At 46.2% G+C, this 18,705-nt stretch overlaps 1 protein-coding gene across 1 annotated transcript; it reads right to left on the bottom strand.

The window, feature by feature from the left end:
• Positions 1-9,695: 9,695 nt before the first annotated feature.
• LOC109779992 (RING-H2 finger protein ATL78-like) lies at positions 9,696-10,283 on the bottom strand. The gene has a single exon (XM_020338592.1). The coding sequence runs from the start codon at positions 10,281-10,283 to the stop codon at positions 9,696-9,698; it is 588 nt and encodes a 195-aa protein (XP_020194181.1).
• Between the last annotated feature and the right edge of the window lie 8,422 nt (positions 10,284-18,705).

The following is an 18,705-nucleotide window of genomic DNA, read 5'->3' as shown; positions in this document are numbered from 1 at the left end:
CACCATGATCTTGCGTGTTCGTAGGAATTTTTTTTGAAATTACTACGTTCCCCAACAGTTCCTACTACACCAATGGTTGAAGAACCACTCAAAATCTATCACACTCCTAAAGATTTTTACTTGGATCATCTTTGATCCCTATGTGCTCGTGCTGAAACCCCAACTAGCTTAGTTGAGGGCAAATCTTTAGATGAGCATGCTTGTTATGTGCGACACCGCTTATCTCAAAAAGGGAAACTTTTACTGGATCAAATTCATCGTTTGCAATGCTATGCTTGGAATTTATGTGAAATATATGATTTTACTTGTTGTTCTGAAGACCCTAAGAAACACCTTCCCTACCAATGTGAGTTTAGTGATAATGGAATCGTATCTTCGCATGCTAAGGGTGTTTATAATTACAATGATGTTCAACAAATTGAAGAATTTGTTGCTTTTAAGGGTGCTTATGAAATTGCTTCTTTGATTGGAAAGTATGATGCTACTCTTTACAAATCTGAAAATTTTGCCATACTTGAATATTGTTATGATAATTATGCTTCTAATGCCTATGTTAAACCATATATTAAGGACTCCTCCACTGTCCAAGAAGAGATTAATATTTTGTAGGAGTCTATGAAAGAAGGAATTGATGAAACTGTGGGCTCATTGGATGAAAAAGATGAGGAGGAGAGTGAAGAACAAAAGGAGGAAGATCGGATTAGCTACCCATGCCCACCTGGTAATGAGAGTAACTCTCCAACTCATACATTATTTAATGTCCCTTCGTTCTTACCGAAGGATGAATGCCATGATGATTGTTATGATCCTGTTGATTCTTTTGAAATATCCCTTTTTGATGATGCTTTCTATGCTTGTGGCCAAGATGCCAATATGAATGATGCTTATGGAGATGAACTTGCTATAGTTCCTTATGTTAAGAATGAAACTGTTTCTATTGCACCCACGCATGATAGTCCTATTATCTTTTTGAATTCTCCAAACTACACTACATCGGAGAAGTTTGTGCTTATTATGTATTATATTGATGGGTTGCGTTTTACTTCTACACATGATGATTTTGATAGATATAATATGCATGTGCTTGATGCTCCTACTTGCAATTATTATGAGAGAGGAACTATATCTCCACCTCTCTATGTTTCCAATATGATAAAATTGCAAGAAACTTCTTATGCTATGTATTGGCCTTTACTTTGTGTGCATGAATTGTTCTTTTATGACATGCCGATGCATAGGAAGAGAGTTAGACATCGTTGTTGCATGATATATGTTACTTTGTGCTCACTACTAAATTACAAATCATTGTTAATTAAAATTGGATTTGATATACCTTGGGATCCGGGTGGATCAATTACTTGAGCACTATATGCCTAGCTTAATGGCTTTAAAGAAAGTGCTGCCAGGGAGACAACCCAGAAGTTTTAGAGAGTCATTTATTTCTGTTGAGTGCTTTTATAAAGTTTAAAAACAAGAAAATATAGAGGGGAAGCCAAAACTTTTCAAAAAGGAAAGTGAAAGTGAGAGAGACAAGCATTGTTGAAGTGGGGGAGCTCCTTGAACTTTGTTCATGCTCACGGAAACTTTGTGAATCTTGATTACAGAAACTTTTCAAAAAAAATAATTATCCCCTTGTACAATTCCATTGTATTATAAAAACAATGTGCCAAGATTTGCTTTTAGGATGTTTACATTGCTTGTTGGTTTGTGCGGTGCAGAACAGAAACTTTGGCTGTAGTGCGCGATTTTACATTTTTAACTGGAACATCAAACGGTTCTGAAACTTATTGCATTGTCTTTCTATACAAATTGTTTATTTTACCTAATCATTTCAGAATATTTGGACTACCAGAAGTATGGTGAATGTTCAGATTACTACAGACTGTCCTGTTTAAGACAGATTCTGTTTTTGATGCATAGTTTGCTTGTTTTGATGAAACTATCGATTTCTATCAGTGGATTAAGCCATGGAAAAGTTATATTACAGTAGCTACAATGCAAAAACAAAATATGAATTGGTTTGCGACATTACTTAGAGTAGTGATTTTCTTTATTATACTAACGGATCTTACCGAGCTTTCTGTTCACTTTTGTGTGGATGAAGTGTTCGAAGATCGAGGATGTCTCGATATGAGGATAAGGAGGAGAGGCAAGAGCTCAAGCTTGGGGATGCCCAAGGCACCCCAAGTAAATATTCAAGGAGACTCAAGCGTCTAATCTTGGGGATGCCCCGGAAGGCATCCCATCTTTCTTCAACAGGTATCGGTATGTTTTCGGATTTGTTTCGTTCATGCGATATGTGCAAATCTTGGAGCGTCTTTTGCAGTTAGTTTTCACTTTTATTTTATGCACCATGATGGTATGAGATAGTCCTTGGTTGATTTATAGAATGCTCTTTGCACTTCACTTATATTTTTTTGAGTATGGCTTTATAGAATGCTTCATGTGCTTCACTTATATCACTTGAAGTTTGGATTGCCTGTTTCCCTACACATAGAAAACCGCCATTTGTAGAATGCTCTTTTGCTTCACTTATATTTGTTAGAGCGTGGTCATATCTTTTGTAGAAAGAATTAAACTCTCTTGCTTCACTTATATCTATTTAGAGAGTTGACAGGAATTGGTCATTCACATGGTTAGTCATAAAATCCTACATCAAACTTGTAGATCACTGAATATGATATGTTTGATTCCTTGCAATAGTTTTGCGATATAAAGATGGTGATATTAGAGTCATGCTAGTGGGTAGTTGTGGATTGTAGAAATACTTGTGTTGAAGTTTGTGATTCTCGTAGCATGCACGTATGGTGAACCGTTATGTAACGAAGTCGGAGCATGAGGTATTTATTGATTGTCTTCCTTATGAGTTGTGGTCAGGGACGAGCGATGGTCTTTTCCTACCAATCTATCCCCCTAGGAGCATGCACGGAGTACTTTGTTTCAATGACTAATAGATTTTTGCAATAAGTATGTGAGTTCTTTATGACTAATGTTGAGTCCATGGATTATACGCACTCTCACCCTTCCATCATTGCTAGCCTCTTCGGTACCGTGCATTGCCCTTTCTCACCTCGAGAGTTGGTGCAAACTTCGCCGGTGCATCCAAACCCCGTGATACGATACGCTCTATCATACATAAGCCTCCTTATATCTTCCTCAAAACAGCCACCATACCTACCTATCATGGCATTTCCATAGCCATTCCGAGATATATTGCCATGCAACTTCCATCATCATCATATACATGACTTGAGCATTTATTTTCATATTGCTTTGCATGATCGTAAGATAGCTAGCATGATGTTTTCATGGCTTGTCCGTTTTTTTATGTCATTGCTACGCTAGATCATTGCACATCCTGGTACACTGCCAGAGGCATTCATATAGAGTCATACTTTGTTCTAGACATCGAGTTGTAATATTGAGTTGTAAGTAAATAAAAGTGTGATGATCATCATTATTAGAGCATTGCCCCAGTGAGGAAAGGATGATGGAGACTATGATTCCCCACATTGGGATGAGACTCCGGACTTAAAAAAAGAGGCCAAAGAAGCCCAAATGAAAAAAGAGGCCAAAGAAGCCCACCAAAACAAAAAAACAAAACAAAACAAAACAAAAAATAAGAGAAAAAGAGAGAAGGGGCAATGTTACTATCCTTTTACCATACTTGTGCTTCAGAGTAGCACCATGTTCTTCATATAGAGAGTCTCTTGAGTTATCACTTTCATATACTAGTGGGAATTTTCATTATAGAACTTGGCTTGTATATTCCGATGATGGGCTTCCTCAAATGCCCGAGGTCTTCATGAGCAAGCAAGTTGGATGCACACCCACTTAGTTTCAGTTGAGCTTTCATACACTTATAGCTCTAGTGCATCCGTTGCATGGCAATCCCTACTCCTCGCATTGACATCAATGGATGGGCATCTCCATAGCCCGTTGATTAGCCGTGTCGATGTGAGACTTTCTCCTTTTTGTCTTCTCCACACAACCTCCACCATCATATTCTATTCCACCTATAGTGCTATGTCCATGCCTCACGCTCATGTATTGTGTGAAAGTTGAAAAGGTTTGAGAACATCAAAAGTATGAAACAATTGCTTGGCTTGTCATCGGGGTTGTGCATGATTTGAATATTTTGTGTGATGAAGATGGAGCATAGCCAGACCATATGATTTTGTAGGGACAACTTTCTTTGGCCATGTTATTTTGAAAAGACATGATTGCTTTATTAGTATGCTTGAAGTATTATTGTCTTAATGTCAAATGATAGACTATTGCTTTGCATCACTCGTGTCTTAATATTCATGCCATGATTAGATTACATGATCAAGAATATGCTAGGTAGCATTCCACATCAAAAATTATTTTTTTTATCATTTACCTACTCGAGGACGAGCGGGAATTAAGCTTGGGGATGCTGATACGTCTCCGTCGTATCTATAATTTTTTATTGTTCCATGCCAATATTCTACAACTTTTACATACTTTTGGCAACTTTTTATACTATTTTTGGGACTAACACATTGATCCAGTGCCCAGTGCCAGTTCCTGTTTGTTGCATGTTTTTTTGTTTTGTAGAAAATCCATATCAAACGGAGTTCAAACGGGATTAAAAACTGACGGAGATTTTTTTTGGAATATATGTGATTTTTGGGAAGAAGAATCAACGCGAGACGATGCCCAAGGGGGCCACAAGGCAGGGGGCGCCCCCCTAACCCTCGTGGACAGCCCGTAAGGTGGTTGGTGCCCTTCTTTCGCCGCAAGAAAGCCAATATCCGGATAAAAATCATGTCCAAATTTCAGCCCAATCGGAGTTACAGATCTCCGGAAATATAAGAAACGGTGAAAGGCCAGAATCTGGAGCGCAGAAACAGAGAGAGACAGAGAGACAGATCCAATCTCGGAGGGGCTCTCGCCCCTCCGCCACCATGGAGGCCATGGACCAGAGGGTAAACCCTTCTCCCATCTAGGGAGAAGGTCAAGGAAGAAGAAGAAGAAGGGGGCCCTCTCCCCCTCTCTCCCGGTGGCGCCGGAACGCCGCCGGGGCCATCATCGTCACCGCGATCTACACCAACACCTCCGTCATCTTCACCAACATCTTCATCACCTTCCCCCATCTATCTACAGTGGTCCACTCTCCCGCAACCCGCTGTACCCTCCACTTGAGCATGGTGCTTTATGCTTCATATTATTATCCAATGATGTGTTGCCATCCTATGATGTGTGAGTAGATTTTTGTTGTCCTATCGGTAATTGGTGAATTGCTATGATTGGTTTAATTTGCTTGTGGTTATGTTGCTGTCCTTTGGTGCCCATCATATGAGCGTGCGCGTGGATCACTCCATAGGGTTAGTTGTATGTTGAGAGGACTATGTATTGGAGGGCAAGAGTGACAGAAGCTTCAACCTAGCATAGAAATTGATGCATACAGGATTGAAGGGGGACCAATATATCTTAATGCTATGGTTGGGTTTTACCTTAATGAACATTAGTAGTTGCGGATGCTTGCTAATAGTTCCAATCATAAGTGCATAGAATTCCAAGTCAGGGATGACATGCTAGCAGTGGCCTCTCCCACATAAAACTTGCTATTGGTCTAGTAAAGTAGTCAATTGCTTAGGGATAATTTCACAACTCCTACCACCACTTTTCCACACTCCCTATACTAACTTTATTGTGTCTTTATCTAAACAGACCCTATTTTTTATTTACGTGCTCTTTATATTCTTGCAAACCTATCCCATTACACCTACGAAGTACTTCTAGTTTTATACTTGTTCTAGGTAAAGCGAACGTTCAGCGTGCGTAGAGTTGTATCGGTGGTCGATAGAACTTGAGGGAATATTTGTTCTACCTTTAGCTCCTTGTTGGGTTCGACACTCTTACTTATCGAAAGAGGCTACAATTGATCCCCTATACTTGTGGGTTATCAATGTGTGAATACATAGACAAACAGAGTGTCCCTAGTATGCCTCTACTTGACTAGCTCATTAATCAAAGATGGTTAAGTTTCCTAACCATAGACATGTGTTGTCATGTGATAAATGGGATCACATCATTAGAGAATGATGTGATGGACAAGACCCGTCCGTTAGCTTAGCATAATGAACGTATAGTTTTATTGCTATTGCTTTCTTCCTGACTTATACATATTCCTCTGACTATGAGATTATGCAACTCCCGAATACCGGAGGAACACTTTGTGTGCTATCAAACGTCACAACGTAACTGGGTGATATAAAGATGCTCTACAGGTGTCTCCGATGGTGTTTGTTGAGTTGGCATAGATCAAGATTAGGATTTGTCACTCCGTGTATCGGAGAGGTATCTCTGGGCCCTCTCGGTAATGCACATCACTATAAGCCTTGCAAGCAATGTGACAAATGAGTTAGTTGTGGGATGACGCATTATGGAACGAGTAAAGAGACTTGCCGGTAACGAGATAGAACTACGTATGGTGATACCGACGATCGAATCTTGGGCAAGTAACATACAGATGACAAAGGGAACAACGTGTGATGTTGTGCGGTTTGACCGATAAAGATCTTCGTAGAATATGTAGGAGCCAATATGAGCATCCAGGTTCCGCTATTGGTTATTGATCGGAGATGTGTCTCGGTCATGTCTACATAGTTCTCGAACCCGTAGGGTCCGCACGCTTAACGTTCGATGATGATTTGTATTATGAGTTATGTGTTTTGATGTACTGAAGTTTGTTCGAAGTCCCGGATGAGCTCATGGACATGACGAGGAGTCTCGAAATGGTCGAGACATAAATATTGATATATTGGAAGGTTATATTCGGACACCGGAATGGTTCCGAAGTGTATCGGGTATTTTCCGGAGTACCGGGAGGTTACCGGAACCCCACGGGGGATTAATGGGCCACAATGGGCCTTAGTGGAGAAGAGAGAGGGCTGACGAGAGGTGGCGCCCCCCCCCTTGCCCAGTCCGAATTGGACAAGGGGAGGGGGCGGCGCCCCCCTCCTTCCTTCTCTTCTCTCCTCTTTCCCTTCTTCGCCTACTTGGACTAGGAAAGGGGCGGGGGCGATTCCTACTTGGACTAGGAGTCCAAGTAGGACTCCCCCCATGGCGCGCCCCCTCCTAGGGCCGGCCTCCTCTCCTCCCCCCTTTACATATGTGGGAAGGGGGCACCCCAAAGACACACAAGTTGATCTTTAGCCGTGTGCGGTGCCCCCCTCGATAGTTTTCCACCTCGGTCATATTGACGTAGTTCTTAGGCAAAGCCCTGCGTCGGTAACTTCATCATCACCATCACCACGCCGTCGTGCTGACGAAACTCTCCCTCGGCCTTAACTGGATCAACAGTACGAGGGACGTCATCGAGCTAAACGTGTGCTGAACACGGAGGTGCCGTACGTTCGGTGCTAGGTTCGGTAGGATCGTGAAGACGTACGACTACATTAACCGCGTTGATATAACGCTTCCGTTTTCGGTCTATGAGGGTACGTGGACACACTCTCCCCGCTCGTTGCTATGCTTCTCCTAGATAGATCTTGCGTGATCGTAGGAAAATTTTGAAATACTACGTTCCCCAACAATTGCATGCTACGTTCCCCAACAGAAATTACTATACAATACTTGTGTAAATTATACTAGACTGCTAAAGTTGCAGTATTAAATGTGTATTCACTGCATATTATAAAAAGTGCAATTTCACTGCAAAGTTGTGTGCATGTTTTTTAATTTTTTGTTTCTTATGAAGAGTAATACCAATGCCACTAATTTACTCTCTCTCTTAGAAAACTTTATTTGTTTTATATGTTTAGTTCATAATTTATTTCCTATTTCTAAGGATTACACCAATGCCACTAATTCGTTCCTTGTTTAAAAACTTTGTTTTTATGTAAAAATCACTATTATATGTTTACTCTTACATAACCGAAAAAGCGCAATTTACGTGTAAATTGTGTGCAAATTGTATTATTATTATTTTTACTTCTTTCTTCTTAAAGGGTGTGCAAATTTTCCGGTACCAATGCCGCTATACTTGATTTCTTCTTAGATTTTTTATTTATTTTTGTAAGTAAGTATACACGCAAGTATGATACATCATGTGTGTAAATTATAGTAGAGAGCAAAAATTGTACTGTATATGATCATTTTTTGTATATTACAAAAGTGCAATTTTAGGGCATACTTGTGTGCAAGTTATTTTTTAATTTCTTTCTTCTTAAAGGGTTTCATTTTCCCCTAGAAAAAATCATTATAATGTTTTTTTATATTTTATTTATTCTTAAAGGCTTTCATTCTTACATATAAAACTTCATTATTTTGTTTTAGTTTTAGTGTTTGTGTCTTTTTCTTAAAGGGTTTCATTATTCCATAGAAAGCTTCATTATTTTGTTTTTTTTTCTTCTTGAAGGGTTTCATTCTTCCCTAGAAAACTTCATTATTTTGTTTGTCTACTATTTCATTAGTGACTTTTACATTTCATTTTCTTTCTTTTTTAAGTGTAATAATACCAAGTCCACGAATTCATCCCTTATTTGGAAACTTCTATTTTGTGCAAATTCCACAATTATATGCTTATTCTTGCATATTATAAAAGACACAATTTTTGTGTAAATTGTGTATAAAAGGCGCAATTGCTTGCATATTTTTTCATTCGTCAAGGGTAATATAAATGTCACTAATTCATTCTTCGTTGGAAAACATCATATTTTGTTTTTGTTTTGGTGTTTATTTCACTTTCTTTCTTCTTAAAGGACAGTACCATTGTCACTTATTCATTCATTCAAATTTTGTCTGGACATTGTGAAAAAACGCATTTTAAGTGTAAATTGTGTGCAAAAGCGTAATTTAAGTGTAATATATGCTTATTCTTGCATATTGTGAAAAAGCGCAATTTAAGTGTAAATTGTGTGCAAATTTTGTCGTTGTTTATTTAGTTTTGTTTCATTTTTATTCTTCCTAAAGGCTAATACAAATGCCACTAATTCATTTTTCCTTAGAAAACTTCTTTATTTTAATTTTATTTCAGTTTATATTTTATTTTCTTTCTAGTTTAAGAGTAATGCCAACGCCACTAATTCAATTTTTTTCTTAGCAATCTACCTTTTGGCGAAACTTCCCCATTATATGCTTATTATTGCATATTATGAAAAAGCATAATTATGTGTAAATTGTGTGCATATTTTATCACTATTAGTGTTTAGCTTTGCGAGAGGTTCATGCCAGACTTTTTCTCAGGTCATTGTCTCTAAATAACACTGCATCTAGACTGCAGGTATTCTGTAGCAAATTGTGGGGCAGAGATACTTTATTTTGGCCGCATTTGAACCGTCACGGTCAAAAAAGAAAATTACCTCGCACTCTGACTTCCTCTCTTATTAAATTTCTATGCCATGCATGCATTCTCTCTCTCATTTTTTTCACATGCATGCGCATGTTCACACCTACACAAAAAACGGACTAACCCAATGCAATTTTCAGTCGATTGACACGCTGGTCCCTTTTTCATAAGCCGATTCCTAGGCTTCGCTTATAAATATTTAAGGTGAGCAAATGAGCACTTCGAATATTTGATCATATATACTCGACGCGGCGACAAGCTTCATGCAGCACGAGCATTGAAACCGTCGCGGGATGATTCTACAAGAGCTTGCGCATGCAGAATTCTGCTCCCTTGGTGTGGTACCGGCAATGGCATGCTTCGTTGCGCCATGAACTCACACGATGACGACGGTGATCGTGTCGGTCTCCGCGGGACACTGGTTATGGCCAATGCCGCCGTCGCCGCCCTTCGGGGGTGCGCCCGTGGACACCGGCCGCCTGCACGTCGGGCACGAGCTGTGGGACACCAGCCATGCGTCGACGCACCGGACGTGGAACCCGTGGCCGCACTGCGGCAGCACGCGCACCTTCTCGCCGTCCACGAACTCGCCGAGGCATATGGCGCACACGTCGTCGATGACTTCCCCGGATCCGTACACCTCCACGGGGAGGCTCCTCAGCACGCGCCTCTTGATGCCGCTGCCCCTGCAGGCCATCTGAGCTGTCGCCCCGCCCTCGCCGGCGGCGACCGCGGCTCTGCGCCCCACGTACCGCAGCGCGTACCGCGCCAGCGAGTTGAGCCCGATGGCGAAGAGCAGCGCGAAGAAGAGCGCGGCAAGGATGATCACCACGTTGGTGTCGAAGGCCGAGCCTGCACTCGTCGGCGCCGCCGCTCCTCCCCCATGTCCGTGGGCGTGGTCGTGGAGAGCAGCCAGCCGCGCGGCGAGGCTCGACGTCGGCTCCTCCGAATCAGGACGGCCCATGGTTGATGAAGTAAATGAGAGAGAGAGAGAGATTATGCCCACCCACCCAGCTATGTCGATCAGAGATGAGTTCGTCCGGCCGCTGTTTCAAGCTAATGGATTGATGCCTGTGCGAGCTGCTATTCGTGTCTGTCAATCTCTGCTTTGGTCGTGGAGTATATATAAGAGAGCGCGCACCATTGTTGTGGGGGGTGGTGTTGCGCGAGTGTACTTTGTAAAAAGGGCGCTGCCGGGCTAAGTTGCAGCCTGCAGGTAGGCAGCTGAGCTGCTGCAGGGATAGGCACACTCGCTTTGGAGGCAAAGTGGGGGCTACTTCCTACTGGTGGTATCTCCATCATGTGGGCTTTCCTTTTTAGAGAGAAGACACAAAGGCTCGACCTCAAATTGATGAAGCCATCAACCGGCTTTTCTTTGGGGGAGTGAGTCTAGCTCAACTTGTTAGGGGAGTGGATGTACAAACTCAACACCTAGGTTCAAATCTCACGGAAGCGAATTTAGGTTCCTCTTTATTCTTGAGGACCAGGATTTCCTGGTACTCACACATTTATTGAGGACTAGGCTCGGTGCGTAACCGAGATAAAAAATCCTAATACTCATACTTAAAAGGCCGTATGCATCCCTAGTTGGTGCAGAGGCCGGGAAGTGAAATTCTCCCCCAATTTGAAAAACCCTCGTCCCTCATGTCACTCTCGTGGGTGGCGGCAGGGGAACCCTAGCCTCCACCCCGTGCCACCTCCTACACCCTCCCCTCCCCTCGCCGCCCCCAGAAGGCGCCGCCGGGCGAAGCCCGGTGCGCGTTGGCGGCGGCTGGGCCCCTCTCTCCCTCCCACCGTATGGCTGCAGCGCGAGATGCGGCGGCGAGGCGGAGGCGTGGCGTTCAAGTGGGATAGGCGTGTCGGGCGGCTCGGCAGCCAGACGGCGGTGCGGGTAGGCGGCCAGGCCGTGGTGGATGCGCGTGGGATTGGCTCTCGGGTGGCAGCGTGGGAACGGATCCAACACAGATCTGGTCCCGCGGGTGCGGTCTCGGTCTGCCCGGGTCGGCCGACGGGTCTCAGTGGGGGCTTCTCCTTTCTATGATCTGGCAGCGGCAGCCTGGATCATCCTGGTCCCGGCAGGGATGGCGGGGGTCCGTGCACGAGAGATGGAGTTTCTTCGAACAGATCTGGGTGAAAACCTACCATCGGCTATTGCCAAGGCCGGCGGTGGCGACGCTGTCTGCGTCGTTCCCTTCCTGAAGGCATCGCCGTGGAAAAGTTCAAGGCCACTCTCTGATATTTTCGGGGGAAACCCTAGATCAGTAGATCGGATAACGATGGCTCTCTAGTGTCGTTTCGCCCTTGGGGGCGTCATTTTTGGAGGTGCACACGGACTCGAGGGAACTGAGGACGGCTTCTTTGGGCGAAGCCTGGTGCGCGTCGGCGGTGGCTGGGCCCCTCTATCCCTCCCACCGAATGGCTGCAGCGCAAGATGCGGCGGCGCGTGGGAGGCGTGGCGTTCAAGTGGGACAGGCGTGTCGGGCGGCGCGGCAGCCAGACGGCGGTGTGGGCAGGCGGCCAGGCCGTGGCGGCTGCGCGTGGGATTGGCTCTGGGGTGGCGGCGTGGGAACGGATCCAACACGGATCTGGTCCTGCGGGCGCGGTCTCGGTCTCCCCGGGTCGGCCGACGGGTCTCGGTGGGGGCTTCTCCTTTCTAGGATCTGGCAGCGGCGGCCTGGATCATCCTGGTCCCGGCAGGGATGGCGGGGGTCCTTGCACGAGAGATGGAGTTTCTTCGAACAGATCTGGGTGAAAACCTGCCATCGGCTATTTGCCAAGGCCGGCGATGGCGGCGCTGTCTGCGTCGTTCCCTTCCTGAAGGCATCGGGGGAAACCCTAGATCAGTAGATCGGATGACGACGGCTCTCTAGCGTCGCTTCGCCCTTGGGGGCATCATTTTTGGAGGTGCACACGGGCTCGAGGGAACTGAGGACGGCTTCTTTGGTGAAGCTCGGTGCGCGTTGGCGGCGTCTAGGCCCCTCTCTCCCTCCCACCGAATGGCTGCAGCGCGAGATGCGGCGGCGCGGCGGAGGCGTGGCGTTCAAGTGGGACAGGCTTGTCGGGCGGCGCGGCAGCCAGAAGGCGGTGCGGGCAGGCGGCCAGGCCGTGGCGGCTGCGCGTGGCATTGGCTCTGGGGTGGCGGCGTGGGAACGGATCCAACACGGATCTGGTCCTGCGGGCGCTGTCTCGGTCTCCCCGGGTCGGCCGACGGGTCTCGGTGGGGGCTTCTCCTTTCTAGGATCTGGCAGTGGCGGCCTGGATCATCCTGGTCCCGGCAGGGATGGCGGGGGTCCGTGCACGAGAGATGGAGTTTCTTCGAACAGATCTGGTGAAATCCTACCATCGGCTATTGCCAAGGCCGGCGGTGGCGGCGCTGTCTGCGTCGTTCCCTTCCTGAAGGCATCGCCGTGGAAAAGTTCAAGGCCACTCTCTGCTACTTCCGGGGGAAAGCCTAGATCACTAGATCGGATGACAATGGCTCCCTAGTGTCGCTTCGCCCTTGGGGGCGTCATTTTTGGAGGTGCACACGGGCTCGAGGGAACTGAGGACGGTTTCTTTGGGCGAAGCCCGGTGCGCGTTGGCGGCGGCTGGGCCCCTCTCTCCCTCCCAACGAATGGCTGCAGCGCGAGATGCGGCGGCGCGGCGGAGGCGTGGCGTTCAAGTGGGACTGGCGTGTCGGGCGGCGCGACAGCCAGACGGTGGTGCGGGCAGGCGGCCAGGCCGTGGCGGTTGCGCGTGGGATTGGCTCTGGGGTGGCGGCGTGGGAACGGATCCAACACGGATCCGGTCCTGCGGGCGCGGTCTCGGTCTCCCCGGGTCGGCCGACGGGTCTCGGTGGGGGCTTCTCCTTTCTAGGATCTGGCAGCGGCGGCCTGGATCATCCTGGTCCCGGCAGGGATGGCGGGGGTCCGTGCACGAGAGATGGAGTTTCTTCGAACAGATCTGGGTGAAAACCTGCCATCGGCTATTGCCAAGGCCGGCGGTGGTGGCGTTGTCTGCGTCGTTCCCTTCCTGAAGGCATCACCGTGGAAAAGTTCAAGGCCACTCTCTGCTACTTCCGGGGAAAACCCTAGATTAGTAGATCGGATGACGACGGCTCTCTAGTGTCGCTTCCCCCTTGGGGCGTCATTTTTGGAGGTGCACACGGGCTCGAGGAACTCAGGACGGCTTCTTTGGTGGAGCGGCGCTTCATCTTACACATTGATGGCGACGGATCTCAGCGGCGTGGCGTTGTGGAGATTCGGCGTCCGATGCGCGGCGATGGACTCGCGCAGGAGGAGGATGTTGTCCGGCGTCATGGTGGCGTCGATGGCAGAGAAGACTGGCAAGGTCAGTGCGTTAGTTTGCTCTGAAGATGGATTGGTGGAAAATGGCGGCGACGACACATGAGAGTGCGTCGGACCGGTTTGTGCCCCAAACCTAGTATGTGGCTTGGTTGGGGTCTTTGACTTTAGATGTTAGGCATTTACGCGATGTCTGTTGGGTATTAGCCTCAGACTATCGACACCCCTTCATCATGTGGATACACTAGTGCAGAACCGGGCTTTAGCGCCGGTTCGTAAGGGCCTTTAGTGCCGGTTCTGCAACCGGCACTAAAGAGTGGAGACTAAAGCCCCCCCCCTTTACTACCGGTTCGGCATGAACCGGCGCTAAAGTGCCACCACGTGGCACGAGCCAGGCCCGGGTGCTGGTAGACCATTAGTACCGGTTGGTAGCACCAACCGGTACTAAATGTTTGGGGGGTTTGGTTTTAATTTTTATTTTTCCATTAATTTTGTGTTTTCCATTTAATTCTTTTTTGTTTGCTGGTATTTTACGATACTACATATTGTACACGTTATGCATATATATAAATAGATTTTCTCGTAGAATCAATCATATATATATATAATCGAATGTCTCACAACTATCATTAATTATTCACACATACACATGTATATATATATACAATTTCTCCTACATGTTGCCTTGGTGCCTTCGGAGCACGATGACAAGTGGTTCATGGGGGCGGTAGCGGGTAATAGTATTCTCCTTTGGGATCTATGACCTGGCCGAGCAAAAATCCCGCTATTTCCTCTTGAAGTGCTCGTATGCGCTTTGTTGGTAGGAGCTGGTCCCGCACCTCTTTGAACTGTTAAGAAGGAGATCAGATCTGCTCCTTTCGGACGCCATCATGCGAATGTTCTCGCAAACGTAGTATGCACACACTTCAGTCCCCGGCGCCTGCTTCAGGGCCTTTACGAGAATAGAATTTAGTCAGATAATTATTAATCAAGCATGTTAATTAATTAATGGTATTGAAACAAGAATTAAAGAGATAGTAGCTAGCTAGTTAGTATTACTTAATTACTTACCTTGGGTCGATACCAACATAGATTTTGTCGCCATTTTCCTCGAGTCACCTTGATGTACTTTGCCCAAGCCCTGCCCGCTAGCAAAGAAAATTAATAAAGGGGTTATTAAAAATAGTTCATATCAGGAAATGAAGAACTAAATAGGCCGAGATATAGTTAATAATGATTGAAATAACCTGTCGACTATCCCCTTCATGATGATGTAGTCACTATCTTTTTTAAGTAGTGAGTCCAGTACTTCAACTTTTCCTTCGTCAACTTTAATGTCTAACAAGATCCAGTGGAAGCCGCATGCGCATACGTTTGCATGTATAAATTAAGCGGGCATGTGCATAACACTAATCAACTATAACCCTAAACCCTATACACTTATTAACATCTAGCTAGTAAGCAAAAATAGAATTTGTAGTACAAGACAGTGTGACTCACTCGAAGTTGTAAGGAAGTAGTATATCTTCATTGCTATTGAGGCGCTTCAAGAACTCTACCATGTTTTTCTCTACATCTTGTCTACACCATTCCAATTTCCATGTGTATTCATTAAGGGTATTTGGGTCAATGAACCCAATGCCATAGCGTCCAGCTTTTTTCATTTCATACATCTTCATCCTGCATAATACCACAGAAAAGAATATATAGTGAGGATATATAATTACAGGTAATTAATGATCAATCAATGAGCACTAGAGCTAGCTTGAGACTTAAATTACAGAAAGAAATCACTTACAGACAATAGCAACTGACGATAGATTTGTCGAGTGCATCCTGATTGAATAACTAAAATAGTTCTGAATACTCAATGGACAGAGCTTTCTTATTGAAGTAATGATCTTCCTCGACTTGCAGCATGAGGGACTCTCGATTGGAAATCTTGGTAATTGTCATGTACCAATCATGCAATTCATACATTCTCGTTGGGAGGTTTTTGACCTCCTTGGGCTCGACCAAAGGTTGGCCCCGGACATATTTCCGTTTTATTTCCTCCTCTCTAAGCGGAGACATGGGCTCGATATCGAGGAGTTGTCCAACAGTGATCTTGAGCATTTCAGCCTGCATTATATGCTCCTCGGTTATTACCACATCGCCCAGCTCGGGAACGTAAACGGTTTGCCCACAATAATATTGGGCGCGCGTACTCTCATGTGTTGTTGGCACAACAAGCGGGGGGGGGGGGGTCGATTGCGCCGCCTGTTCTCCCAGCTGGGGAACGGTTTTCCCGCATTTTTTGATAGCTGCTTGTTGGCTCGAGCTCGAGCTCGCTTCTTTCTGTAGTCGTGCTCGATGTGCCTTCCTGATTTGGCGCTCATAGTCTGAGTCAACAGGCTTGGGAGCTGGTGGTCTAGCCATACGAATGAAGTGGTCAATCTTTTCCTCAGGCACTTTCTCCTTCGGCGGCGTTGCCGGTTTCGGTCGAAAATGAGCGTCCACTTCGGCCTGCAATATTGCATCGTTTTGCTCCTCGGTCATGTCGTAAGGCCTTTGAGGAAGAGGAGCGAGGCTGCTTGGACCATATTTATATCGCTTGTCTCCGCCTGTACTTTCTGTACTACCTCGACTCGTACCGCTACACACCATAGCTGCGGCGTGTCTCTTCTGCGATTGCTTAGGCGGCGGAGACGGCTGACGTGGCTTAGTTGGAGCAGGAGGAGTGGCCTGACGCTATGCCGGACTTGAAGCAGGAGGTGTGGCCTGACACGGTGTCGGACTTGAAGCAGGAGGTGTGGCCTGACGCTGTGCCGGACTTGAAGCAGGAGGTGTGGCCTGACACGGTGTCAGACTTGAAACAGGAGGAGTGGCCTGACGCTGTGCCGGACTTGAACCAGGAGTCTGCTCACGCGTTCGTGGACTTGGAGGAGCGGGAGTCTGCTGACATGGTGGCGGACTTCGAGGAGGAGTCGGCAGACGTGGTGTCGGTGGACTTCGAAAGATGATGCAATCCTTTCTCCATAGGATGATACGATGTATGGCCTCTCCCAGTGTGCGCTCGTCATCACCTCCAGGAATGTCAAGCTCTAGCCCCGAATATGGGTCCACCACCTCATCAACCAAGACACGAGCATAGCCCGCTGGAATCGGGGCGCAATGGAAGGTTGCTTTGGGGGTAATTGTAAAAGCAACGACGTCCGCCACCTTCATGGATATGTTCTTCATTTTGAAGTGTAGCTCACAGTTAGTGTTCTCTATGATGTCATCCACAGGGTATGTATCTAGCAGTGCGTCGCCCGGGGCGGAACCAACGCTGCTTCTCGGCATGGATGGGACGGTGCTATCCAATGCTGGATGATCATCCGCTTGCCGCTGCCGCTGCTGAGACCCCCTTTCCTGGCTAAGTGAGTCGATCTGCTGCTGCTGCTGCTGGAATTTGAGTGCCAAGTCCGCGTGCCATGCTTCTAGGCCTTGAAGGCGTTCCGCGTCCTGTTTCCTCTGCTCCTCCTCCAGCTTCCTCTTCTTCTCCTCCTCCATCTTCTTTCTTGCACGGGTCCTGTAGTCGTTGTTCCATTCCGAAAAGCCCTCATACCAGGGAATAACGCCCTTGCCTCGTGTTCTTCCCGGGTGTTCAGGATTTCCCAGGGCGCGCGTAAGCTCGTCGTTCTCTCTGTTGGGCGTGAACACCCCCTTTCGAGCATCTTCTATTGCGTCAAGTAACTTTTGTTCTGCTCCTTTTAGACTTGCCTTCTTTGAAACCAGGCCTGTCTTCGGGTCCAACGCCCCCCATGCGCATAGAACCAAGTTCTGCACCTGGGGGGCCAGCTCCTAGTAACCGGAGTGACCCTTGCATCCTCCATCTCTTGCTCATACTTATCCCACTTAGGCATTGCCACCGCGTAGCCACCTGGACCCAGCCTATGGAACTGCGTCTTTTTTGCGGCATTGGCCTTGTTTTTTCTCGACCGTTTCTTAGATAATGCTGATTCCTTGAATTTCACGAAAGCGGGCCAGTGTTCTCTTTGCTTCTCCAGTGTTCCCTTGAATTCTGGAGTCTTCCTTTCTGCAGCGAGGTAGTTGGCCCATACAGTTTTCTTGTGGGTGTTGAATGCAATTGCCATCTTCTTAAGAGCAGCGTCCTTGACTTTCTGCACATCTGCATCAGTGAAATAATCTGGTAGGGTGAAATGTTCCATCAGAGATTCCCAAAGCTTTTGTTTTGCTCTGTCGTCGACCCAAGTAACATCTAGGCATTTAGTTTTTGGCTCTTTCCATTCTTGAATGGAGATCGGGAGTTGGTCCTTCACAAGAACTCCGCACTGACGAACGAACTTGTTCGCAATGTTCTTAGGAGTGAGGGGTTCGCCACTAGCTTTGATGGAATCGATGTTCTACTTTACACCCTCGTTCAACTTTTTGCCCGGGTCGCGCTTTGTCCTGCTGTCTATAGAAGCAGATTTGCTCGATCCGGAGGGCTGAAAGAAGAAAGATCGATTCATTAATATATCTTCAAATAAAAAAACATGTGATGATCACTAGATGACTGCTTATATAAATATACCTCGCCGGTAGTCTTTGTTATTTCAAGATCAACATTGTATTCGTCATCATAATCATTGTCTGCGTCATCATAATCATAATCATAGTTCATGACTTCATCAGCTCGGTCGTCGAGATCGAATATCTTATCATCACCCTCCCCGGTATTGTTCAGATATTGGGAGCCGTCATTTTCTTCATTCAGATAATCTGGCCCGCTAGGGCTGCGTATGATCTCGAACAGGGCCTCTTCTCCCTCTCTGCCGGTATTTTCCGCCATAACTTTTATTTAACTAATACAGAAGAAATATAAAACAATTTAGTATTCAAATTACAATGCATGGATGCAATCAATAAGGAAAAACTGAATCATATAGTACATAATATGCATCGTCTCGAATAATATATAATCTCGAATACATCGTCTCGAATAATATATAATCTCGAATACATCACTGGCTAGGTAGCTAATAAAGATCGAATACTATAGAAGAATCTAGGCCACTCGCGGTTCCTGGGGCGCGGGCGGTGGACACCCAAAGACAAGGAACCATCACAGGATCATAT

Source organism: Aegilops tauschii, chromosome 1 (assembly GCF_002575655.3).
Source record: "Aegilops tauschii subsp. strangulata cultivar AL8/78 chromosome 1, Aet v6.0, whole genome shotgun sequence".
In the NCBI taxonomy this organism is placed as follows: Eukaryota; Viridiplantae; Streptophyta; class Magnoliopsida; order Poales; family Poaceae; genus Aegilops; species Aegilops tauschii.
This window is presented reverse-complemented; position numbering and strand designations above follow the sequence as displayed.